The sequence below is a fragment of the Phoca vitulina genome, unplaced genomic scaffold (assembly GCF_004348235.1).
Source record: "Phoca vitulina isolate PV1807 unplaced genomic scaffold, GSC_HSeal_1.0 scaffold42, whole genome shotgun sequence".
NCBI lineage: Eukaryota > Metazoa > Chordata > Mammalia > Carnivora > Phocidae > Phoca > Phoca vitulina.
In genome coordinates this window covers 15384527-15412018 of record NW_022589745.1, presented here as the reverse complement: position 1 = coordinate 15412018, position 27492 = coordinate 15384527, and the positions used below count along the sequence as shown (strand labels likewise).

Below are 27492 nucleotides of genomic sequence, written 5' to 3'. Positions count from 1 at the left end.
TACAGAATGTCAGAGTTGTGCAAACCATGGAGAGCAAGGTGGACACAGTGCCGGTGCCCCTACCACATTACAGCTGTGTGACAGGGGCACACTACGGTTGGGTCTCAAGCCTGGAATCACCACTACCAAAGCCACGGAGCCAGGATGGCAGCGCGGGTTTGTCTCTAACTGCTGGGGGTGGGGGCCGGACAGGGCGGGTGCACTCGGCGAGCGCGGGTGATGAAAATCGGCGGCGAGTGAGAATCACTAGCCCAGTAGAACGACCTGAATCTCCTTTGTGTTTACCCCGGCCAAGCAATGTGCTGAGCTGGCTCCACTTGCCCGGGAGGCAACGACTAGAATGACAGTCCACGTAAGGGGTTCACTTTTCCACCCAAAACACGTCTCCACCGTCTTGCTGCGGGGAGAGGGTGAGGATGAAACCCAAGGGCCTGGCTTTCTGTCTGGCTCCTGTGGGTGCCAGCACCCCAGAAGCGAAGTTCGAGGAGTACCGCGCGGTCAAGGGCAATGACACCCGCACAAGCGGTTGGCGGAGAACAATGAGCTACCGGGGAGGAAGCGGAGGGTAAGCGAATTCGGAAGTCGAGGCCCCACGCGGGAAGACAGAGGCGAACGCGGTGCTCGGCGACACCACGCCTGCGCCACCCGAACTCAGGCTAGCGTCCCCGTCTGGCCGCGCCGCCGCCGAGCCCAGAACCAGCCGCGAGCCCGCAAGGTGAAGGCGGGGGAGCGCACGCCTGAGGGACGGCCGAAAAGCGCGAGCGCAGAGAGCGTGCGCACGCGCAGAACTCCCGCCGGCCGGCGCCCGGAGCGCGGGAGAAGCGACGGAAGCCACTGAGAGGAGCCGCACCTCGGTGAGTGCTCCCCCCTCCCCTTTCTCCCGGAGTGCCTTGCGCGCGCCCGGTGGGCGGGGGGGGGAGGGGAGGGGAGGCGGCGGTGGCAGCCATGTTGTTGTGAGTCTCTGTGTCTCACCCTCGGTACTTCGGTGGTTCGGAGGAGGAGGGGGAGGAGAAGGAGGAGGTGGGGTGGGGGGGAGGGAGGTAGGTGGAGAAAGAAGATATTGCCGCCACCGAAGGCGGAGGAGGGAAGGACGGCCAAGAGCGACGCCGCCGTGTGCCCAACGGTCGGTGTCCCCGGCTGAGGCAGCGCGGCCGCAGCAGCCCCGTAAGTCAGTCCGCGTTTGCTCCCTCTCCCCGTGCTCTGGCGGCGCAGGAGCTGGCTTCCCGGGCTTTGTGTGGCGGTCTCGGCGGGAGCAGCCCGCAGGGCGGGAGGGCGGATGGGGCCTGCGGGCAGCCCGGGAAGGCTGCGGCCTGGGGCCCGGGGCCCGCTCGCACAATGCGGGGGGAGGGGTGCCGGAAGGGGGTGTGCGCCCGGCTCGGGGGGGGGCTGCTCGGCTCTCCCGTTTCCTTTCCTCCCCCACGCCACTGCCTCGCGGCGCTGGGGGACCCACCCCACTAGTCCTGGGTTTCTCGGCGCTTGGGGTTAGGGACCGAGCTGTCCGCTCAGCCCATGGTCGTTAAGAGGGGAGAGGCCGGTAGATCCAGAGAAGTGTGCGAGTTGGAAGTGGGCGAAGAGGAAGGAGTGGGTTTATGAAAACAAGTGTGGGAATTCTCGGGGAGCCGAGTGTGTCCGGGAAAAGCTTTCGGCAGACAGGTGTGGGTATGAAGGAAACAGCGACTTGGGTTAGACTCGTTAGGTGCCATTATTAAGGAATGTTATGTTTCTGTTACCGGAACAGATTTCGACACTCAGGTGTATAAATTAAAACGAAAGAGAAGATTAGAAGCTTCAGGCATTTTAGCAATAGTTTTGTGTCTGAATTGGGCCAAATTTTGGGATAATTGTTTAAAGTTTTATTCCCAAACGCGTGTAAAAGTTATGCTGCTTCTGAGAACACAGCTAGGGAAAACCCATTTTTCTTAACTTCGTTTTTCATTCTAACACATATTTAAACGTTCTGGGGGGTTAATATTGCGAGCATATTAGGTGTAATAAGACAATCATGTCAGTTAAAGTTAGGATTTCGGACTTTGTGAGATTTTAACGTAAGAAAACTGGTGATAGGTTTTTTTGGGTAAAGGTTTTTAGGGAAAGCTTTATTAGACAAATGCTTTTAAACGCTTACGAGAAATATAATATCTGTAAAGGTATATCAAAAAACCAATTTTAATAAAGGGAGTTACCTAAGGATTTTAAAAGCTTGTTTACTGCTTAGATTTCGTGTTTAATAGGTGACTCACCATGTGACCTGGAGTATCGGAGGACGATTTAAGGAATTCTGGCTAGGAATCGTAGGACAAATATTTTTAATTGGTTTCTTTTTAAAGATGATTTGCTTCATCTGCACAGGCAGCGTGAATAGTTGATATTTCCCTTCTGCATGAATGTCTTTTAAAGTTCAATTTTTGGTGAACTTAAGTTTTGTAGAATTGTCTTTTGGTGTCCTGAAGGGCGGTTCTTTGTACCCAGTAAAGGTTTACACTGATTTAAAAAATTAGTTATATTTCAGAATCCTGGTTCTTAAGCTTTTAAGTTTTTTTTTCTTATTTGTACAAGTCTGGCTATTTAATCTTCAAGTTAGATTTGCTATTAACAAACTTGAACATTTTCAAGAAAATTTAAACTTTAATTTTTATACATAGTTTACTTAATTTGAGTGCAAAGTTCCCTTAGATGTTTTTAATATTTAGTAAGATTTCCACTTAAAAGTCTAAATTACTGCCATATTTAAATTGGTCTTACAAGGTTGTACACCTTAATAGACCAGTTTTTCTTAGGTAAGCCAAACTATGGAGTCTCAACAAAGGTAATACTAGGATTTTGTTTCTCTTAAACCTTCCATACTTGTTTATAAATCTTTCTGGTGTTGAAATATAATTTGTCTTCCTGTGTAGGTACTTAGAAGTAACTATAATAGAGATTTGGGCCAGGTCTGACATCCAGATCCAATCTAGTCAGTGACCAGATAGTCTTGCTTTTTATAGACATTGACAAGATCTTCATAATTTTAAGTGGAGGTTGGTTCCTGTCTCCTGGACTCAAGTTCTCCATACTTCCTAATTCAATGACCTTTAAATTTGTTGGATTTTTAACATAGCAAAATAATCTGTATTTTTTTTCATGTTTTTAAGGTTTAGGATTTTAAATATCTGAGTGTATCTCGTATGGCTTTGGCTTGCAGTTTGTGGCTGTTTTACTGACGTGTGTGATTAATATAAAAATTGTACCAATAACTAAAATTGGTTTGTGATGTATTAGATTTCTTGCTGTTTTTAAGGCATTAAAAACAGTCTGACTTGGCTCCTGTTGTCCCACTTGACTCTTGTCGGACGAATTTGTAAGAAGGAACTGATAAGAGTTTGACTTAGCCTTTCTCTTTTTCTCTTTGGAAGTCTGCCCCCTGCAGAAAGCACTTTGTTCTGCTTCTTGAGGCCACCATGATAGACTCTGCGCCTTTTTGGAGGACCATCAGTTGTCCAGTGCTATCTCTGACTGGTTTAGGATAATTAAGGGGTATGGTGGTAGGAACCCCACTGGCCTAGGTCTAAATTAGTCGTTCCATTGTACCTTGGTCAGTAAAAGGAGATAGTTGAATTGCTATCAGTCTAGTTCCTGTGTCTCTCACTTCTGAATTCTGAAGTGGTGGAAAAAGTTTTCCTTCAAACCTTATCATTTAGAAGCTAATATTTTAATAATGATTTTTATATTTAGGAAAGTAGAAGGTGTTTTTCACTTAAAATGTATTGCTTTTGTAGTGGGAAAAGTGAATTTACAGAGCTATTACTTTGAAGCCTTTCCAATGAAACAGTATAGAATTATTACATAGGTAGTTTCATGGTAAATGCTTTTTTCTTCTCAGAGTTTCAGGTAGCAGTATGTTTACACATAAGGTTAATGTATTTTTTTTTCCTTAGTGACTTTTTCGTCCAACTCAAAAGATCCAATTTTATAAATAAAAAATTAAGACTTGGGGCGCCTGGGTGGCTCAGTCGTTAAGGGTCTGCCTTTGGCTCAGGTCATGATCCTGGGGCCCTGGGATCGAGCCCCACATCGGGCTCCCTGCTCGGCAGGAAGCCTGCATCTCCCTCTCCCACTCCCCATGCTTGTATTCCCTCTCTCGCTATCTCTCTCTGTCAAATAAATAAATAAAAAATCTTTTAAAAAAAATTAAGACTTGCCTAATTAAACAGTGTCACCTTCTAAAGAATCATTTAATTCTTTTTTTAAAAAAAGATTTTATTTGTGGGGCGCCTGTGTGGCCCGGTCGGTTAAGCGTCTGTCTTCGGCTCAGGTCATGATCCCAGGAGAGTCCTGCGTTGGGCTCCCTGCTTGGCGAGGAGCCTGCTTCTCCCTCTTCCCCTGCTTGTGCTCTTTCTCTCTCTCGCTGTCTCTCTCTCAAATAAATAAATGAAACTTTAAAAAAAAAAAAGATTTTATTTGTCAGAGAGAGAGCACGAGTGAGAGAGCACAAGCAGGGGGAGCGGCAGGCAGAGGGAGAAGCAGGCTCTCTGCTGAGCAAGGAGCCTGATGGCCGGACTCAATCCTAGAACTCTCCCCAGCCGAAGGCAGATGCTTAACCAGACTGAACCACCCAGGTGTCCCGAGTCATTTAATTCTTAATGAAATTGTGGACATTTTTGTCTTTTGTTGACCTTTTTCTTCAATGAAAAGTTTATTTGACCGTTTCCTGGCTCCTTTATTTTTCTAAAGTGCTTTTTTTTTTTTTAAAGATTTTATTTATTTGACAGGGAGAGAGACAGAGAGGGAACCCAAGCAGGGGCAGTGGGAGAGGGAGAAGCAGGGCTCCCGCTGAGCAGGGAGCCCAATGCAGGGCTCGATCCCAGGACCCCGGGATCATGACCTGAGCCAAAGGCAGATGCTTAACGACTGAGCCACCCAGGCGCCCCTCTAAAGTGCTTAAAGAATTAAAGTATGGGTTATTCAAGCATGTTGGCAGAAATCATAGTTTCTTTAGTATATTTCACCTCTGCAGATTTAGCTGCTGTAATCCCATCCATTTTTAGTTTACGTATTACAGATTTTTACTTTTTTTAAAAAAGATTTTATTTTATTTATTTATTTGACACAGAGCGCGCAGACTCCCCGCTGAGCAAGGAGCCCGATGCGGGGCTCGATCCCAGGGCCCTGAGATGATGACCTGGGCTGAAGGCGAGCCGCCCAGGCACCCCTAGATTTTTACTTCTTATTCACTTACTATTCTCTTTTAGAGAGATAAAAGATGTTGGAGTAGAGTACTAGAAAAACATGCAAAGGTGTACACCTTATGTTCATATCCCAGGATTTCGCTTCCAAGTACAAAAAAGGGGAAGAAGTGTGAAGGGAGAAGGGGTAGTTGGAATGTCAGAATACTTTGGACTGAAAATGGGACAGGGAAAGAAAAAAGGCAGTCATTATCACCTACCTAAGGCGAAAGGTGCATTTGAACCACGAAACTTCCCTTCCAGGAAGGGATTGGTGAAATGGACTATAAAACGTTACAAAACCATCTATTGAACACCTGCCCAGGAGAATAAAACCTGCAACTGACTGCCAGAGTATATAAAAAATGGTGTGTGATGTGACAGGGGATGGGGTATAAAAGGCTCTTTTTACACTTTTTTTTTTTTTCTTTTCACATTTATTTATTTGAGAGAGTGAGAGCACACGAGGTGGGGGCAGAGAGCATCCTCAAGCAGACTCCCTGCTGAACGTGGGGCCCAATGCAGTGCTTGATCCCAGGATGCTGAGATCATGACCTGAGCCCAAATCAAGAGGCAGTGCTTCATCAACTGAGCCACCCAGGCACCCCATATTTTTGTGATTTCTATTGTAGTGGACATCTCATATCAAGAGTTTTAGATCTCAAAGTGGTGATCTGTGCTTTTAGGCATGGTTTTTGAAAGACTTATTTAGGGATCAGTGGGATATCCTCTTGACTGTGTAAGATGCAACTGGTTTTATTCATTCAGACATTAAAGAAGGTAAATGAGTAGTAGAGACAAGCTAACCCTAAGTATAGGTCTTTGCTAGGCAGTCAAATAAGGCAAATTGTAGGTAGAGAAAAATATGGGTGGTTTTGTCTGATTTTGTTAAATACCAAAAATTATATACAGATAGGAGCTACTTGTGTTTTCCATTTTGGTGATCAGGTCATTTATTAACATCTATTTAGTGTTTTATCAGCACTTGAAGCCTGAATAAATGTAAAATAGTAAATTTTCTGTAGTACAATCTGAATCTTTAAAACATATAAAATAAGCAAGATTAGAAGTTTTAAGAAGATGATAGCTGCAGTTTTCCCTGGAGATGTTTTCTTGGACCACCTTGCAGTTGAAATACAGTTGACTGCTGAAAAGGAATGCAAGGGGAAAGTCTTAGGTGCCTTCATTTAATCTCTAAGTTAGTTGCTCCTACACTAGCAGAAATGGGAGTACTCTATGTAGGAACTTGCCAAAGATAAATTGTTTGCTAATTTTTATTTTAAGTCTGGTTGAGAAGATGGTCCTGGAGTATTATTTGAGGAGCATTCAGTCCCATTTGTTACTCTGGATATTCTAAGTTTTATCTTCTGATCAGAGTAGACTACCAGAAACTTGCACACATTTTTTTGAGATTTGTAGGCCTGTGATGTGCCAGACTTTCTTTAGATATTGGTGGTACCAGATCCTTGTTAATTGAGTTTATAGCAAAGCGAAGAGTAAGATGATTAAACTTGTGATTGCAGTGCAGTACACTAAGTGCCACGCATATTGTGTTAAAAAAAGTGCGGTGGGGGGCGCCTGGGTGGCTCAGTCGTTAAGCGTCTGCCTTCGGCTCAGGTCATGATCCCAGGGTCCTGGGATCGAGCCCCACATCGGGCTCCCTGCTCCGTGGGAAGCCTGCTTCTCTCTCTCCCACTCCCCCTGCTTGTGTTCCCTCTCTCGCTGTGTCTCTCTCTGTCAAATAAATAAATACAATCTTTTAATAAAAAAAAAAAAAGTGCGGTGGACTCACATAGGTAGACATTGCAGGGGTCAGGAAGAGCTTTTCACATGAGGTCAAGTTAGTCTTTTTTTTTTTTTTTTTAAGATTTTATTTATTTATTTGACAGAGACACAGCGAGAGAGGGAACACAAGCAGGGGGAGTGGGAGAGGGAGAAGCAGGCTTCCCACTGAGCAGGGAGCCCGATGCGGGGCTTGATCCCAGGACTCTGGGATCATGACCTCAGCGGAAGGCAGATGCTTAACGACTGAGCCACCCAGGCGCCCTGAGGTTAAGTTAGTCTTAAAAAGACTTGAGAGGGGCGCCTTGTTGGTTCAGTCAATAGAGCATGCAACTCTTGGTCTTGGGGTCATAAATTCAAGCTCCATGTTGGGCTTGGAGCCTACTTAAAATGGAAAAAAAAAAAAAAGAGTTGGAGAAATTAATTTAGTCAAGAGATAGGTGAAATGGCATTCAGCTGGAGGGATTAGTATGGGTAGTGACCCTGATAGGGGAGAATAGCAGAACTTGACATGAAAATAGGGAAAATTGAAAAGATATGACTGGGGGCACCTGGGTGGCTCATTCGGTTAAGCATCTGCCTTTGGCTCAGGTCATGATCCCAGGGTCCTGGGATCAAGCCCCGCATCGGGCTACCTGCTCAGTGGGGAGCCTGCTTCTCTTTCTCCCTCTGTGCCTCTCTGCCTACTTGTGCTTTCTCTCTCTGTCAAATAAATAAATAATCTTTAAAAAAAAAAAAAAAGATATGACTGGACGGGTGCCTGGGTGCTCAATCGGTTAGGAGTCTGCCTTCTGCTCAGGTCATGATCCCGGGACCTGGAATCGAGCCCCATGTAGGGCTCCCTGCTCAGCGGGAGCCTGTTTCTCCTTCACCCTTTGCCTGCTGCTTCCCCTGCTTGTGCGCATGCACATATGCTTCCCCCTCCTCATGATAAATAAAATCTTAAAAAAAAAAAAAGAAAAATGACTGGAAAGATAAGTAGGGGGACCCACCGGATTTAAAGGCTTTTTCTGATTTGGGTAATCCTGAAAGACTTCGGATATCCAAGATTATAACCTGGGAAGATTTAGACCATATTGTCCTGGAACCCTTACAGAATTAACTGTGGAATTGCTTTCCCTGGATTGTGTTACAAGTTACGTGCATGGCTTTCCTTGAGGGACTGACTATAAAAAATAAGATTATGAAACCTTGCATCTGTTGAGAGAATGTTGTTGGGATTTTCTATTATAATTCTGTGTCCTCTGTAATATCCCATATAAGAAATTTCTTTGAAAGCTTAGTGCTAGAAATATGGTTACCTATGAGGAATTGTTGGTATATTTTTTTTCTATTTTTTAATATGGTTACCTATGAGGAATTGTTGGTATATTTTTTTTCTATGGATTTTTACTATGGATACAGTGAGAATTGTATGTAATTAATTGTTTTTTCCCCTTTTATCTTTGTATCTTCAGAAGTTAAACTTAAGAGTTTACTTACTATTTTGTTACTAATATTTGCTTTGTTACTTTCCTAAGATTAGTCTTTGTTTTAGTGTGTATATTTCCTATGAGGTATTTCACGTACTTTTCAGAAATTGTTATTTAGGGGCGCCTGGGTGGCTCAGTCAGTTAAGTGTCTGCCTCAGGCTCAGGTCATGATGATCTCAGGGTTCTGGGATCGAGCCCCACTTGGGCTCCATGCTCAGTGGGGAGTCTGATTCTCCCTCCCCCTCTTCCCCTCCCCCTCTTCCCCTCCCCCTCTTCCCCTCCCCCTCTTCCCCTCCCCCTTTTCCCCTCCCCCTCTTCCCCTTCCCACTCCTCATGCTTTCTCTCTCTGTCTCAAATAAATAAAATCTTTAAAAAGAGTTTTTTTTTTAAGGGGCACCTGAGTGGCTCAGTAGGTTAAGCATCTGACTTTTTTTTTTTTTTTGAGATTTTATTTATTTGACAGAGAGAGACACAGTGAGAGAGGGAACACAAGCAGGGGGAGTGAGAGAGGGAGAAGCAGGCTTCCCGCAAAGCAGGGAGCCCGATAAGGGGCTCAATCCCAGGACCCTGGGATCATGACCTGAGCTGAAGGCAGATGCTTAACGGCTGAGCCACCCATGCACCCCAAGCATCTGACTCTTGATCTCAGCTCAGGTCTTGATCTCACAGTTGTGAGATCAAGCCCTGAGTTGGGCTCCACACTGGGCATGGAGCCTACTTTAAAAAAAAATTTTTTTTTTTTTATTTAAATGCATATAAAACAAGTTTCATCATTTAAAATCTACTCAGGAATAGACCTTTTTTTGGTATATAAGGTAGTCCTGGAAACTTAACAAATTTGGTTTCTCTTTTCAGACATTGTAGCCTAGGCATTTGTTTTTTTTAAGTTATTTATTTATTTATAAAGATTATTTGTCAGAGAGAGAGTGAGCGAGCACAGGCAGAGGAAGTGACAGGCAGAGGGAGAAACAGAGTCCTCGCTGAGCAGGGAGCTTGATAGGGGACTTGATCCCAGGACACTTAACCAACTGAGCTGTCCAGGCATCCCTATCTATCTATCTATCTATTTTTTTAAAAGATTTTATTTATTTATGTATTTGACAGAGAGACAGCGAGAGAGGGAACACAAGCAGGGGGGAGTGGGAGAGGGAGAAGCAGGCTTCCCGCTGAGCAGAGAGCCCCTTGCGGGGTTCCATCCCAGGACCCTGGGATCATGACCTGAGCCGAAGGCAGACGCTTAACGACTGAGCCACCCAGGCGCCCCGCTATTTATTTATTTTTTAAACTAATTTCTATACCCAACTTAGGGCTGGAACTCACATCCTGGAGATCGAGTCGCATGCTCTTCTGAGCCAGCTAGGTGGCCAGTAGGCATTTGTTTTTTTGTTGTTGTTTTCTAAGTAACTACTTGGAAAGTTTTTGTTTTTTTTAATTGTTTTTTTGTTTTGTTTTGTTTTTTATTTACTTGAGAAAGAAAGAGAGGGAGAGCACAAGCAGAGGGAGCAGCGGAAGGAGAGGGCTGAGCAGGGAGCCCGACACGGGGCTCAATCCCAGGACCCTGAGATCATGACCTGAGCCGAAGGCAGACGTTTAACTAAACTGAGCCACCGAGGCGCCCTGGAAAGTTTTTTAAAACTAAAACATGTTTAAGAAATTGGTTAGGTCATCTCACTTAAAGTTATTGGGGGAAAAAGGGATCACCAATTAAAAGCTTGTTCTTGAATATTTGAGGAATTTTAAAAATCACAATTCATACTTATCACCTAAAAGATTACTCTTACTTAATTGAAAAGTTTGTACAGCTCATATATTTTTTCATAGATTGTTCATAGTAGTCATCATAAACTAAATATATTTTAAATGTTTTAAGTTGTGAGTTTTCCTAGACAAAAATTAAGAGTTGAAATATGTTATATAATTGACTAATTTTTTTCTTTTTCTTGGAAATGACTAGAAATACTGCTCAAAATAACTTCTTTTTTTTTTTTTTTTTTTAAGATTCTATTTATTTATTTGACAGAGAGAGCGAGAGAGCACAAGCAGGGGGAACAGTAGAGGGAGAGGGAGAAGCAGGCTCCATGCCAAGCAGGGAGCCCGATGCGGGGCTCGATCCCAGGACCCTGAGATCATGACCTGAGCCAAAGGCAGACGCTTAACCATCTGAGCCACCCAGTTGCCCCTCTTATTTTTTATTTAAATTCAAGTAATTAACATAGCGTATTATTAGTTTTAGAGGTGCATTGTTCAATTCTTATTTTTGAAGCACTGGAAGCAGTGCTGCAGTAACTGTTGTTACGCTGTTCATTCTTTTCGTGTTGGTGCTGTTTATGTAAGGTAAATTCCCAGAAGAGAAATTCCTGGGTTAGAGGATTTTATGTTGATTTTTTTAAACAAGAAAATATTCGCTCATTATGGTAGATCATTAATACTCTAGAAAGCACTTATATTTTAATTTCATATATTATCTCGTTTATTTTTCACAGTAATCCTGTGAGGGAGGCATATTCTCATTTGCAAACGGGAAAAGAGGACCAGTGTTCAACTGTTCTGAGTTCGTTCACCTAGTTTGGGACAAACATGGAACCATATTCTAGATCTTTTGATTCAGATTCATCTGTTACACCATGATGAATGATTAAAAATTTTTTTATTTGGAAAACCAGCAGTGTGTGTGGATATATTCCTTAGCTATAACTGTTAACGGTAATGTGTAAGGGCTCAGTCCTATCCATACAGGGAAGCATCATCTGGAGAACTTAAAAAAAATACTAATAAAAATCTATCCCTGTTTCCCTGCCCGGACTAATTCAAGTAAGTTTTATATAAGTGGGAACTGAGTGTGCAGTTTTAAATCTTCTACCTAGATTCTGATGCACCAAGGTTTTGAGAACTAGTGGCCTTAAAATTGGGGGTACATGAAAAATTTCCAAAATGTTAGCACATTTAGTTTTCTGGGAATCAGTTAACAGGTCATCCTTATATATATATACTAAGAAATGCATACCTCTGATCCATCCCAAATCTTAATGTGGTATGTTTTATAGACGGTTAAGCCTTTAGGGCACAAAACTTAAAAAGTTAGCTTCCTTTAGTGGTTTAGCTCATTTAGTCTTAATTCATTCACATTGCTGTTAGGAATGAAAACATAGGATAGAACTGTAAGTATTTTGGCTTCTATTGGGAATTCAGATCAGTGATTGGGCAATAGGAGTAATGGCAAATTAAAAAAAAAAACAGCTCACCATGGGATGTCTGGGTGGCTCAGTCGTTTGAGTGTCCAGCTCTTGGTTTCAGCTCAGGTTATGATCTTAGGGCAGTGGGATAGAGCGGTTCATGCTCAGCAGGGAGTCTGCTTAAGCTCCTCTCCTCCTCCTCCGCTCATGCATGCACTTTCTCAAAAATCTTTATTTTTAAGATTTATTTGAGAGAGAGGGAGGGCGAATGGGGGGAGGGGCAGAGGGAGAGAGAATCTCAAGTAGACTCTGCATTGAGCATGGAGCCAAGCATGGGGCTCAATCCCAAGGCCCAGAGATCATGACCCGAGCCAAAATCAAAAGAGTCAGGTGCTAAACCAACTGAGCCACCCAGGCATTCCAAAATAAATCTTTAAAAAATAAGATAAAAGTTTAAAAAACAGTTTGTGTCTTCTTTCCTAAGCCTTTCTCAATACTTACTAAGCTGAAACAATACTATGAAATTTACTTTGAAAGCAAGAAATATGGGGGCGCCTGGGTGGCACAGTCAGTTAGGCATCTGCCTTCAGCTCAGGTCGTGATCCCAGGGTCCTGGGATCGAGCCTTGCATCGGGCTTTCTGCTCAGCAGCAAGTCGGCTTCTGCCTCTCCCTCTGTGATCTCTCTCATTTTCACTCTCTCTCAAATAAAATAAATAATCTTAAAAAAAAAAAGAAAGCTAGAAATATGTAAATCATGTTTATCACAGCATACTGTCAAATATATTGAGGAATTTAAAAGGTATGATTTGGTTGGTTCCTTGTTTTTTTTTTACACACTGAGGAATATATCAGAGTAGGGTAGAACTAACCTACATGAAGTGGTTAGAAACGAAGTGCTAGCTACATAAGTACAATGCCTTTAAATCAGGTGAGAAAATATTTAGATCTACAAATTAGATTTTGCTTTCTTAAAACCCAAAGTGTCATGAAGGTGTGGCTAGAGATATTTACTATAGTAGGTATTGGGTATACATGTAAATTCCTTTATATTGCCTTAAAAACCCTTAGAGGTTTACAAATAAGACCAGAATATTTTTCTTTTAAGTGATGGCCTAGTTTATGGAAAAGATGTTTTTCTAGTGTGTTTCTTTGTAAGTCGTACATAGCTTATGTATAGGTGTACTTTTTTTTTTTTTAAAGATTTTATTTATATGACATGGGGGTGCAGGCACAGGCAGGAGGAGTGGCAGGCAGAGGGAGAAGCAGGCTCCCTGCTGAGCAAGGAACCCGATGTGGGGCTGGTTTCCAGGACCCTGGGATCACAACCCAAGCTGAAGGCAGTCGCTTAACCAACTGAGCCACCCAGGTGCCCCATGTATAGGTGTACTTACGAAATACTTGAGTTTTACCACGTAAGGCCATTGATTTCCAAGCTGACTGGACAGTAAGAACTATATAAATGTTTAGTGATTTCCAGCATGTATATATTTAAATATTTTCTTCTTTTTTTTTTTTATGATTTTATTTATTTGACAGAGAGACACAGCGAGAGAGGGAACACAAGCAGAGGGAGTGGGAGAAGGGGAAGCAGGCTTCCCGCCGAGCAGGGAGCCTGATGTGGGGCTCGATCCCAGGACCCTGGGATCATGACCCGGGCTGAAGGCAGATTCTTAATGACTGAGCCACCCAGGCTCCCCTATATTTAAATATTTTCAAAGAGATAAGGAATGAATGGGAAATATTCAAGGAGTGAATAATTACAGAATGTAAAATAAAAATCATGCATTCCCTTTTCCCAGATGTGTCACTAATAACAGTTGTGTCACAGTTTCTGATTGTTTTCTGTGTATCTGTATATATGTTTTTTTCCTGTTTTTACAAAAGTTGGATGATAGAGTGCTTTTCACCTTGCCTTTTCACTTATATTCTGGCTTTTTTTTTTTTCCATATATGCCTAAATACATTTATCTCATGCTTTTAAATGGACTCATAGTTGATAATGTTACCAGTTTCCCTCTCCCTATTAATACTATCCTTAGTATTCTTCCTTTGATCCCCTCCCTCATTTCATGGAACACTGGTGTGACCAGAATAGTTTGCATAATTGTGTTACATGTTTTTTTCTATCCTAATTCTGATATAGACAAGTTTTAAAGTCTTAACAGGTGGGCGCCTGGGTGGCTCATGTCGGTTAAGCATCTGCCTGCGGCCCAGGTCATGATCCCAGAGTCCTCACTGCTCAGCCGGGGGTCCTGCTTCTCCCTCTTCCTCTGTCTGCTGCTCTCCCTGTTTGTGCTCACGCACTCTCTCTCTGTCAAATAGATAAATAAAATCTTTTTTTTTTTTTTAAAGATTTTATTTATTTGACAGAGACACAGTGAGAGAGGAAACACAAGCAGGGGGAGTGGGAGAGGGAGAAGCAGGCTTCCTGCAATGCGGGGCTCGATCCCAGGACCCTGGGATCATGACCTGAGCTGAAGGCAGATGCTTAACGACTGAGCCACCCAGGCGCCCCTGGATAAATAAAATCTTTAAAAAAAAAAAAGTCTTAACAGGTAATATGTTATTAATACATTGGAAATACCAATTAAATGCCATGGGAATTAAGAAAAAGATTGTTTGGGAGTAGGTTTTGATGGAAAAAGTGGCATTTGAAGCCAAACTTTGAGTTTGTAGTATTTGCATATGAACAGATAAATGGCAAAGACCTGTCCAGGGGACTTGAATAGTGTAAGCAAAAGGATGATGGGGGGGGGGGGGGGAGGCTTTAAGAGAGTTGTATAGTGAACATACAAGCTGACTTACGGTTTATGCTTGGTTGGTATGGAAAAGAACATGGAGCCTTTGGAGTCTTGACAGTATCAAATCTGCCATTTTAGTAGTTTTGTCTGTGAGGATATGGAAATTGGCCACAGTTTCCTTATTTGTTTTTTTTTTTTTTTTTTTTAAAGATTTTATTCATTTATTTGACAGAGAGAGACACAGCGAGAGAGGGAACACAAGCAGGGGGAGTGGGAGAGGGAGAAGCAGGCTCCCCGCGGAGCAGGGAGCCCGATGCGGGGCTCGATCCCAGGACCCGGGATCATGACCTGAGCCGAAGGCAGATGCTTAACGACTGAGCCACCCAGGCGCCACCCACAGTTTCCTTATTTGTAAAGTAAGAATACAGTATCTACTTTGCTGGATAATAGAATTAGATATAATGTGCCTAGTACAATCTCTGGCATGACATTGAGTGTTAAATAAACTTTGTTCCCTGGGGGCATCTGGGTGGCTTGGTTGAGCTTCTGACTCTTGATTTTAACTAAGGTCATGATCTCAAGGGTTGTGAGGTCAAGCCCCACGTCGGGCTCCACGGTCAGGAGGGAGTCTGCTTGAGATTGTTTCCCTCTCCGCACAGGTGCATGCTCACTCAAATAAATAAATCTTAAAAAAAAAAAAAAAAAATTGTTCTCTTTGGGGGATGGTGTCTGATAAAAATTAGTCCAAAGATGTTTGTGTTCATTTGGAAATCAGTTTTTGGGAAAAAAATTTCATATGCCACTTGTCAAAAATACGGTTGAGAAAGTAATCAGGGATACTGAGTTTATACAATAGCTTGGAACCTAAGTCCGTTAACCTTGTGGGGAGTAACTACTTTTATAAGCTGCAGTTTATAAATGTTTGTTTAGAAAGGGGGGAGTGGTTTCAAATTGTGCTTAACCCTCAAGGCCCAGCTTGAATACCATCTGCTGCACATGGCCTTCTGTCATATTGTTATATTTTATTAAGCTTTATTATGGAAATATTAAACACGGAAGTAGAATAATGGATTGCATCTTCAGGTATCTATCATCGATTCAACCTTACGTGAAATCTAATATTTTACTTTTTATAAAATAGTATTTCAAAGCAACTCCCAGACAGCAGGCCAGTTTAAGCATAAATTCTCTGGGGCGCCGAGGTGGCTCAGACAGTTAAGCATCCGACTCTTGATCTCATTCAGTGCCGCTGATGAGGACTTATTAAAATATATAATCCTCTTGCTGTTATTACCACTAACAAAATTCATGAATATCATATATACTCATTCTGTATTTAGATTTCCCTGATTTTCTCAAAAAAGTCTTTTTTATAGTTGGTTTATTAAAATCATGATTCAGACAAGGTTTCCACAATATATTTGATATTTTAGCCTCTTAGTCTGAATAATATTCTTCCTTCTGTCCTCCCCCTTTCCACATTCTGGATTAGACGATTACTTTCTTGTGTTATCTCTTGACTTTGTGCTTTTATATTGCTCATATGTCTGATAAACAGTATTTAGATCTGGCGACTTTATTGACTTTATTGAAATTGGGGTTTAGTGGGTTATTTTTTTGAGACAACTTTTCATAGATGGTGGTGCTGTTTCATATTTTATCATGGGGCATATATTCGCTTGTTTTACTTTTAAGATGATAGCATATTAAATTACTTAAAATGTTAATTCAGAAATACTGCCTTTGGGGGAGCTCATTTCATAATATATCTTTGATATTTCACATGTATCTTTGACTCATTGGAGTCACTTTGTGTTATCTAAGTTTTTTCAGGCGTGTCATCTTTACTTCCAATTTATTTGACCTGCTTCTCTTAGGTGTTATCTAAAAGTTTGTTTGAGGTCGATTTAGTTTGGAGATCTTCTCTAAGCAGTATTTCATGTTTCAAAATAAAAGAATTTCCTTAAGCAGTATTTTATTTCTCAAAATAAAGCAATTGCGAGAATGCCTTGTAAAACAAGAGACTTCGTAAGGACTCAAATACATGGTAATATCCTTTGAGAGAATTTTAAGGAAAAAAAAATCTTGCCTCATATTTGCATATATGTAAGTTAAATATTTATCCTGTTTTGCCTGTTTGAGAATATGTTCTGAGATTTATCCTCAGCTAACACAGTCTTGCATGGAAATTCTTGGTAAATTTGTATTTAGTGGCTAAATGCTGATGTTGGAATAATCTAATTTCTAATCTTATTAGAAGATTTGAGGTAGGGTCTTTGAAGATTTCTGGTTTCTGGGAATCTATATTAATACTTGTGTTTGTGTGTCCAAATTTTATTCAAAACATAAAAACTTGACTTTTCCTTAGTATAGTTGTGTCAGTCATACTGTTTTTTATTGCTGGGAAAACAAGCATCTATAATTACCCCATGAAGTATGTGGGCAAACGAGTAGCAAATATCAAAAAATGTTGATGTGGTTCTTGGCTCAACTACTAGCTAAGTGACTTGGTCAGCACCATTAGAAAAGTGTATGATTCAAGGTAAACAAGCAAAAATGAACTTATTGGGACTTCAAGATAAAAAGCTTCGGCACAGCGAAGGAAACAAATCAACAAAACTAAAAGTCAGCCTTGAGAATGGGAAAAGATATTTGCAGATGAAGGGTTAGTATTCACAATCTATAAAGAACTTATTAAACTCAACACCCAAAAACCAAATAATCCAGTTAAGAAATGGGCAGAAGACATGAATTAGACAGTTTTCTAAAGATTTCCAGATGGTTAACAGACACATGAAACAATGCTCAACATTACTTATCATCAGGGAAATACAAATCAAAACCAAGATGAGAGACCACCTCACACCTGTCAGAATGGCTACAGTTAACAACACAAGAAACAACAGATGTTGGCAAGGATGCAGAGAAAGGGGAACCCTCTTGCACTGTTGGTGGGAGCCACTGTGGAAAACAGTATGGACGTTCCTCAAAAAGTTAAAAATAGAACTACCCTGTGATCCAGCAATTGCACTACTAGGTATTTACCCAAAGGATACAAAAATACTGATTCGGAGGGGGTGCATGCACCCCAATGTTTATAGCAACATTACCAACAATAGCCAAACTATGGAAAGAGCCCAAATGTCCATCGACTGAGTACTGGATAAAGAAGATGTGGTATATATATGCGATGGAATATTACTCAGCCATCAGAAAGAATGTGTGGATGGAGCTAGAGTGTATTATGCTAAGTAAAATAAGTCAGCCAAAGACAGACAAATACCGTATGATTTCACTCATGTGGAATTTAAGAAACAAAACAGATGAGCATATGGGAGGGGGGAAAAGGGAAACCACGAGAGACTCTTGATAGAGAACAGACTGAGGGTTGATGGAGGGAGGTGGGTGGGGGATGGGCTAGATAGGGGATGGGTATTAAGGGGGGCACTTGTTATGATAAGCATTGGGTGTTATATGTAAGTGATGAATCACTGAATTCTATTCCTTGAAACCAGTATTGCACTGCATGTTAACTAGAATTTAAATTTAAAACATTTCTTAAAGCCTCAAAATGTTTAAAGTTACACTTAGTAAAACGTACACACACACACACACACACACACACAAGAAAAGTGTATGATTCAATTCATGCCTCCAGAAAAAGTAAATTACTAGGTGTTGATGGTGATTAGTAGAAACTTGCAATGTAAAATCTTTGAAGGCTAGTGGTCTGCTACAAATACGTAAGCCTGGATAGGTTTACTTTTGTTGTGGATAAGAAAAGGTATTACTAAACAAATTTGTTGGCGAATTTGCTAAAGTGCTTTAATATGCTGAAGAAATGAAGATATTCTTAAGGACTTTAGCTTCTGTTTGCATTGGATACCACTACTGCTCAATGATTATGTTCATTAAAAACTATCCAAGATGGATGATTACCAAGAATATTTCATAAGCCTCTTAAGTTACTCTTTGTATTGGCTTATATTTAATTAAGTTTTCATGTAATTTTGTTGTTTTTGTAATTGATGCACAAGATAGCAGTAGCTTTCAGGTATTATAGAACTAATATGGAAGAGTAGTGCCAACGGGAAGTTGCTATCAGACATTTTATGTTGATAAATGTCTTCATTGTTACAGAAAGTCTGAGGAAGAGCCTTGTTCACATCTCCATTAGAATGAGCATTGTGTATTAATACATATGAAGGCATTTATAAGCAATTACTGATACTTGATTTCTTGATCTGAATTTGCATTTCATAGCATAAAAAATCTTTTTCATTCAATATATATTGAGTATTTATAGATAGCTGAGACACAGTTCCTAGAAGCCCCTTTGACCCCAGAGCTCAATTTCTGCTATGATCTTAAATACTGTGAAAATGTGATTAGTGTCCTTTGGTAGTAGAAAGTGCTTTAATACCATTTATTGTAGCTCTAAGTGGTTTTCCCCCCACCTTTTTATAGTAGACATATGGTGAGGAATTGGATCAGATGATGTCTGAGAAAAATTACTCTTAATGATATAAATGTACTTATTAATGCATATTCTTGGTTCTTTACACAAACTTACTTGTAAACCTTTTGAATTATATGTTAGTAAATATGAAAACTTAGAACTTAACCAAGTTTTGTTATTCGAGGTGCTTTATCTGTTTTTCTCATGTAATTAGCAGTAATGTCGCCTACAAAAAGTTGGCTAATGTTAAATTTTATAATTTAATGAGACACTGTTCTTTTTTTTTTTTTTGAAACAAAGAATCAACCTCAAAAACTAACTTTTAAATTCAGACTTACTTAAGATTACAGAGTCTTGGCCATAGAAAAGTTTCTATTATGTATCTTCTATATGAGCCAATTCCAATTGTTTATTAAAGAAATAATATTGGGGGAGTTTCACGGCTTAATGATGCAAACAAAAAAAATTTGAAGACAGACTACACCCCAAGTGATACTGTGTCCCATAACTCTTGGATACATTTTCTTCAGATTAACATAGTCAGTTCAGTATTCTGTACCTGGATGCTGTATACTCTGTTGCTTGTTAGAAGAAAAAAGTGTTCTTTCTTCCTAAGATCTAACCATTCTGGATAAAGTTGTTAAATTCATGTCCAAATTCTTTTCCCTTGCCACCAAATGATACCAAGATTTGTAACTGCGTAGGACATAGAAAATTGGCATTTTCCCAAAATTTTGAGAGTCCCACTTAATGGTATATGTGTGACTCCTGCCCCCTCAGCTTTATTATTACTAACATGGAGATTATTGGCCTGAGTGTTAGTGTTTACTTTCTATCCTGTTTTGCCCACTTTATCCTCCAGTCTTTTCAAGATTGAAATAAATGGTAATACCCTAACCTGCAAAACTGAGTTTGAGTCTTCTGCGGATTTTGTTTTCTTTAAAGTCTTTTCCTCATAACCTACTCAATCGCCTCCATTTAAATGTAACTTTCATTATAAGAAGACATATGCCTGGGGATAGTGTAGATGAAAAAGTTGGAAGCAAAGCCCTAATGCTTAACTTTTGGCTTGCTCATATTTGAGAGTGGATTATCTGCTTTTGATTTTTTTTGTAGAACAAGGTGAATCCACTAGAGCAGAGGTCAGCAAACTATGGCCTACAGTCCAGATCTGGCCCACAACCTGTGGTTTTTTTGGCCCACTTTTTTTAGAATTGGTTTTTAGATTTTTAAATGGTTGGGTGGAAAAAGAATACTATTTTGTAACACATAAAAAAATACATGAAATTAAGATTTCACTATTCATAAATAAAGTTTTATTGGGACACATTCATGCTCATTTATTTCGATATCATATGGCTGCTTTTGTGCTACAGAGGTGTCATTGAGAACAGAGATCATATGACCTGCCAAACCTAAAATGTTTACTGTCTGGCTCTTTACTGAAAAAAGTTTGTTGACCCCTGCCCTGGGGCGTGATTCACCACAAAAGTAAGAATGGCTCCTAGAGACTTGTCACATTTATCTGGAGGTTCTTTAACTTATGCATAACCTCATTTATTTGGACCACAGATGAAAACCTGGAAGTAAGGAAAGAAAGGCTTCAGTAAAGATCCAGTCCTTTTTCACTCTTGAGAAAATTTCTTGTCTTCTACTCCGCTCTTTTCATTTTTCTTAATAAAAGTCTCCCTCCTGGGAAGCCTGGCTGGCTCAGTCAGTTGAGTGTCTGCCTTTGGCTCAGGTCATGATCCCAGAGTCCTGGGATCAGGTCCTGCATCCGGCTCCTTGCTCAGCGGGGAGCCTGCTTCTCCCTCTGCCTGTCGTTCTCCCTTTCCAGTGCTTTCTTTCTCTAATAAATAAATAAAATTAAAAAAAAACAAAACAAGAAACCTCTCGTTTCATTCATGGACCATACAGATACATTGTAGAAAAGTAATAAATTACAGATAAATAGATTAAAAAAATGATGTACTCTGATCACTTAAGGACTATATGAATTTTGGGTTATTTCCTTTCAGTGTTTCTGTTTATTTTTTATTTTTATTTTTATTTATTTTTTTAAGATTTTATTTATTTATTTGACAGAGAGAGACACAGCGAGAGAGGGAACACAAGCAGGGGGAGTGGGAGAGGGAGAAGCAGGCTTCCTGCCGAGCAGGGAGCCCGATGTGGGACTCGATCCCAGGACCCTGGGATCATGACCTGAGCCGAAGGCAGACACTTAACGACTGAGCCACCCAGGCGCCCTATTTTTATTTTTTAAAGATTTTGTTTATTTGAGAGAGCACAAGCAGGGGGAGTGGCAGGCAGAGGGAGAGCAGGCTCCTCACTGAGCAAGGAGCCCAGTGTGGGGCTCGATCCCAGGACCCCGGGATCATGACCTGAGCCAAAGACAGACGCTTAACCTACTGAGCCACCCAGGTGCCCCAGTCTTTTTGTTTTTTTTAAAGATTTACTTATTTGAGAGAGAGCACGCCAGCCAGAGTGAGTGGGGGGAGGGACAGAGGACGATGGAGAAGCAGACTCTCGGGGAGTCCCAGCACAGGGCATGCAGGGCTCCATCCCAGGACCCCCAGATCATGACATGAGCCGCAGTCAGATGCTTAACTGACTGAGCTACCCAGCCACTCCTACTTTCAATCTTTCTTAACATTAGTAAGCATTTTCTTAATTGCAAACTCAAGTATTTTTAATAGTTACGTGATAATTCCATTTTATAAGTGTGTTGTGTCACTTAACTATTGTAGGACAGTTATGTGGTTTATAATTTCAGAATTTCAGTAATCTGCAAGCAATACTACTGCAAGCATGTTTGTAATAAAGCTTTATATGTATTTATATATTTGTCTTTACATGTTGTCTTTACAGGTTGTTTTCCTTTCTGAGACTTCCTTCCTCAGTTTCCAGCATCTCTGGTTGCCCCAAAGTCTGTCTTTGGTTCTTCAGGCCTTTAAGAGTGGATTCTCTATAGGAATTTTGGCACCCCACCTCCAAACCCAGGCCTGTCCTCAGGCAAAAAAGCCATTGAAAAACTCACTCTATGCCAGTTCTTTCTTTTAAGTGTAGACTATCTTCCAGTTTGTTTTTGTTGTTGTTGTTTCCCATCACCTTCAAATTGTTTAATATTTGTCCAGAGTTTATACTTATCTGCAGGAGGGTTTAGGTTAAAGGACTACACCTTCAGTTACCAGGAAACCTATGCAATTCATTTAAACTCTTTAAGAACAGTGACCATATTTTAACTTGTTTTTTTCTCCACAAAATCTAACACATTGCAGATAATCCAGTAAAAGCTTACTGAGTAAAGGGGCGCCTGGGTGGCTCAGTTGGTTAAGCAACTGCCTTCGGCTCAGGTCATGATCCTGGAGTCCCAGGATCGAGTCCCGCATCTCCCTCTGACCCTCCTCCCTCTCATGCTCTCTGTCTCTCATTCTCTCTCTCTCAAATAAATAAATAAAATCTTTAAAAAAAAAAAAAAAGCTTACTGAGTAAATGAAATGTTCACTTTGTGAGAACTGTTAATGAATCCAGCTTTTCTAACAAGATAATAGCTTATTTGCCATCCATATATCTTTTTTGATGTAGTATCTGTTCAGATCTTTTGCCCATTTTTAAATTGGGTTATTATTTTTTTAAGAGTTTTTAATATATTCTGGATACAAGTCCTGTATTGGGATATGTGATTTCCAAATATTTTCTCCTGGTCTGTGGTCTTTTCATTATTATCAGTGTCCTTCATACAGTGTGTTTTTTATTGATGAAGTCAAATTTTTTGGACCTCAGTTTTTCTTTTATTGACTCTGCTTTTGATGTTGATCTTAAAAATCATTACCAGACTCTAGGTCTCACAGCTTTTCTGTTTTTTCTAGAAGTCTTATTAGGTGTTAAATTTAGGTGTATGATCCATTAGTTAATTTTTACATTAAGATGTAAGTTAAGGTTCATTTTTTGCATATGGATATCTCATTGTTCAAGTATCATTTGATGAAAAGATTGAAGAGCCCTTTTTTTAAAATAATTTATTTATTCATTTGAGACAGATACAGAGAGTGAGCGAGAGAGAGCATGAGCAGCAGGGAGAGGGAGAAGCAGACTCCCCGCTGAGCAGGGAGCCCGATGTGGGGCTTGATCCCAGGACCTGGAGATCATGACCTGAGCTGAAGGCAGACGCTTAACCATCTGAGCCAGCCAGGTGCCCCTAAAGAGCTTTTTTTAATAGCTAACTTTTTTTAAAGATTTTATTTTTAAGTAAGGTCTACACCTAACGTGGGGCTGGAACTTACAACCCTGAGATCAGGCGTTGCATGCTCTATGGACTGAGCCAGTCAGGCACCACTTTATTTTTTTATTTTTAAAGATTTAATTTATTTATTTGAGAGAGAATGAGAGACAGAGAGCATGAGAGGGAGGAGGGTCAGAGGGAGAAGCAGACTCCCTGCCGAGCAGGGAGCCCGGTGCGGGACTCGATCCTGGGACTCCAGGATCATGACCTGAGCCGAAGGCAGTCGCTTAACCAACTGAGCCACCCAGGCGCCCCAGGCAACACTTTAATTTAAAGCTAAGTTCTGAATACTTATGTACCCAGCACCAATTTAAGTGTTCTATTATCTAATTCAGCTTTTCCAATAAGCCATGTGGCAGCTGCTGTTACCCTCCCCTACCCCAAAAATTGAGAAAAAACAAGTTTAGATTACTTGTCCAGAGTTACAGAACTAGTAAGCTGCCAGAACTATAATTTGAATCCAGTTCTATCCCCTTGTAAGATAGGAGTCAAGGATTAAAATATAGGAGTTATATGAACAAAGTACAATTCAGGAAGATGACTGATTACACTTTGAAGATTAGATTGTATAATGGGAAGATAGGAGAGGATCGCAATATTTTAGGTAAGAGATGATGGTAGTCTAAACAACCAGACAGCTGGTGGGGCACCTGGATGGCACAGTCGGTTAAGCATCCAACTCTTGATTTTGGCTCAGGTCATGATCTCAGGGTGGTGAGATCAAGCCTTGTGCCGGGCTGCACACCCGGCGTGGAATCTGCTTCAGATTCTCTCTCTCCCCCTCTGCCCCCCCCCAAACAAAACAAAAAATCACACAACAACCAGACAGATGGAAAATGGTTAGATGTTAAGTGAGGTAGGAGGTTGATATTAGTGACTGGATATTGATGTAAGAAAGGAAAGAATGAAGTTATAAGTGGGGAAGAAAGAAGAGTAAAGTTGGAATTTTGCCCAGGGAATGGGAAGGAGATAATTGGAAATTTTTAAGAGGAGAGAAATTTGGCTCATAAATAGAAATGTAAGAGCCAGTGTCCTAAGCATATATATGGTTTTGAAAGCAATGAGAGTGGATGAGATTACATAGGATAAAGGGTAGAGAGGAGACTACCATGAATAGAGTACTAAGGAACTCTAACATTTACAATGGAGTTGAAGAGACAAATTGAAGTCTGTGAAGAAGCCTGAGAAAAAGCAGAGAGACACAGGAAAGTAGAAAAGAATTTTAAGAGACAAAGTAGCAACAAAGAACAGTATTATAGGAAGGGAGGAGTGCTTTGTAATGTCACATGCTATGGAGTTTTAAAGAGAGTTTTAAAGGGGGAAATGATAGGGTTATATTGTAAGGCTCCGAAGCAGGAAGGCTAAATTTGTAGTAGCTTCAGTGTTGAGTGTTGAGTGATTTTTTTTTTCAGCAGTACTTAACATTAGAAGGCAAAGGGCCTCTGACTTAAGAACACATTGTCAAGTGAATGATAAACTATTTAAACAGTTAGAAATAGAAAGATAAAATACACTTTAGTTTTAGTTGAAGAAGGGAAAGGAGCTACTCTTAAGGAAATTTCAATATTGCTCTCACAGCTGATTAATTTTTATGTTTCTTTGAGGTTGAACTGGATCACCACTTAAATATTTTCAGTGACTTTTTTTTTTTTTTTTTTTTAAGATTTTATTTATTTATTTGAGACAGAGAGAGAGCACATGAGATGGGGGAGGGTCAGAGGGAGAAGCAGGCTCCCTGCCGAGCAGGGAGCCCGATGCGGGACTCGATCCAGGGACTCCAGGATCATGACCTGAGCCGAAGGCAGTCGCTTAACCAACTGAGCCACCCAGGCGCCCGACTTTTTATCATTGGTATAAGATCTACAAATAAGGAAATGCTGAGAAGTTTTGAAAAATGTTGAAGTAAAACAGTAATTTTGTAATTGGAGCTATAACAAAGAAAACAGACTATATTTTAGTATTTGAGCTTGCTTCCTTTATTCTTTACTTTCCATCTATTTTGCTCAACTAGTAGGGGTTTCTCTTGGCACACATAATAGCCCAAGAACCTTTGACCCCAGGGTTTTAATTTTCATTTTAACGTAGATTGCTATTACGTGCTCTATTTAGGAAAATCTGTCTTCATAGAGAAATCGATTTTTGCCCATCTCAGCTCATGCTAATAGCAGTAATAGCAATATAATATAAAAATATTTGATGCAGTCTGTTTAAATTTTACTGATTTTTGTTTTTGTTATTCAACAGGTTTGATCTGTGGATGAAATGAATCATGATTTTCAAGCTCTTGCATTAGAATCTCGGGGAATGGGAGAGGTAAGTATTTATGAATACTAAGAATGTATACCTCACTTTGATTATTTGAGCCATTGAGACTCATTTTTTTAACCATAAATATTCTTGAAAATAGTGGTTATGTCTTCCACATGATGTGGGTTTTTTAAATCTTGGATTATACAATTCTGTATTGTGGTGATTTCAGCTTTTTTTTTAACCCCTAGCAGTAATTTTTAGTGAGATTGTGTCTAGTTGATTTGATCGACTTGGTTTAGAAATTAATGTTTTATATTTTGGTAATGAACCACAATTACTTTGCTCTGAAGAGCCTTTCTTTATCCTTGTCCTGCTGTTTTATATATGTATGATGTTTGCTTTAGCCACACTTAATTGTTCACTATTCTCTCTTCCAAAAACCTCTCCTTGTTTACTGTTTGCTTAATTAACTTCTAATCCTATACAAGACTGTACTGAGAAATGAGAGTCTTACTATTGTCCCATTGCTATCTGTAGTAGAATTAATTACTTCCTCTTCTGACTTCTCATAGATCTTTATACATATTTTTATTATATTACTTTGTTACAGTTTGTTTTATATTAGTCTCCTCTGTAGATTGTTAGCTTTGAATGACTGACACACAGTGAGCACTCTGAATTTTTTAATAGATTTTATCAGTCCTGTTAATATATGATTTTCATTGGGGTATCCCATTTAACTGCACCATAACATAATTTAAGGCATCAAAATGCTGTTTTCCATATACCTAAAGAATATTTAGAAAACTTTAATTGCTTATAAAAACCCTTGTGGTCACATCTTTATTTTGTCATGTTCTATAGTACTAACATAGTGTGGACTTTGCTAATAGAACATAACAGTGAACAGACATAAGATGTGTAATTAACTGCTTGCTCCTGGAGATTATTTTACTTTGGTAGATTAGAGACCTTCATGAGACTCACTCCATCCAATGCTGTGTGCTCTTCAGATGCAGAAAAAGAGTCCAGTCACTCCTCTGGGCCACAAGAGGGCACCCTGCAGCTAGCTAACCCTTCCCTTCTCCAGAACAGCGTTTTCCAAAGAGTTTGTCATTTTCAGAGGACTGATTTAAGGGTGAGTTAAGGTGCTTAAAGTGTTGCCAAAGTAAACTTGTTAGTCTAGTGCATAAGGTAAAATTCTAGTCCCTAAGAAAGATTTGAAAGAGGGAATAATTTTTTAGTCAAACAACAACAAAAAACTATAGAGCTTCACTGTAGTACAGTGGCTGCTTAGGCATTATTTACACTATGGGCGAATAAAAAGAAGCAGTTGAAAAGGGCTTTTGTTTTGTTCACTGCTACTTAGTCCTTAAAAAGCAGAATAACCTATCTTGAAAGCAGGTTTGAACAGTGTTTCAGCCTAGTCTCTGACAAACTTGATTTTTAAGAGCAAGTAAAGTCACACCATTAACTTAATTCTCTTAGACCCCCCCCAGCACTTTGTTTCGTAGATCTACATTGTACATATATTTACCAATTGGCTTATTTTCCCCCTCCATTTCCAAATAGTGGTTGATAAATGCAAAGACATCTTTGCAGTTAAAAAAATGTCACGATCAGAAATAGTTGGAAGAGTTTGGTTAGTTACTTGAGGGTGGAGGAAGTACACTTGATGTTTTTGGAAAAGAGACAAACTGGGTTGGAATAGTATGTTGATCTAAACTTAAATCTAGGCTTTCTTAATGGAAATTTCAGATATGCAGAGTACAAGTGGCTAGGGTATAGACTGCCTGCTTTTTTGGGCAGATAGCAGTAGGTCAGTGCTTCTGTGACCTTCATTCAGTAGAAATGTATTTTTAAATAAGCTGTTACTCACTAATTAAGTATTTTTTCTTAACAGTTTACCAACTAATTCTGTTACCTCTAGGAGATAGATAAGAAACCTACTCAGGTTTCTGTCTCTGGGTTCTCTCTCCCACAAGCCTTTCTATCTTTCCTCATCTCACAGGCAGCAGGGAACCTTCTGGGATTTCCTTCTTTGCCTGTCTCTCTCTCACCAGTCTTCTCCTCCTTTCCTGACAGGTGAGGTGTTTTGTTTTTGTTTTATCCCAGAATCCATTCATTTTAA

General features: G+C 40.3%; 1 protein-coding gene across 8 annotated transcripts in view; it reads left to right on the top strand.

Annotated features, from left to right (window-relative positions):
* Nucleotides 1-1009: 1009 nt before the first annotated feature.
* The window catches only part of PUM2 (pumilio RNA binding family member 2), a 97002-nt gene continuing 70519 nt past the window's right edge, over nucleotides 1010-27492 (top strand). The window contains exons 1-3 of one of the 8 annotated variants that reach the window (XM_032430197.1): nucleotides 25350-25424; nucleotides 26375-26499; nucleotides 27373-27446. Coding sequence is in view for 5 of the 8 variants with exons in the window: in XM_032430202.1 (XP_032286093.1) it covers nucleotides 25374-25424 (51 nt within the window). In the remaining 3 variants the exon portion in view is untranslated. Of the gene's footprint in view, nucleotides 1165-25349; nucleotides 25425-26374; nucleotides 26500-27372; nucleotides 27447-27492 lie in introns of those variants that run through there. The other 7 variants (XM_032430202.1, XM_032430195.1, XM_032430196.1 and 4 more) reach the window with 7 other exon arrangements.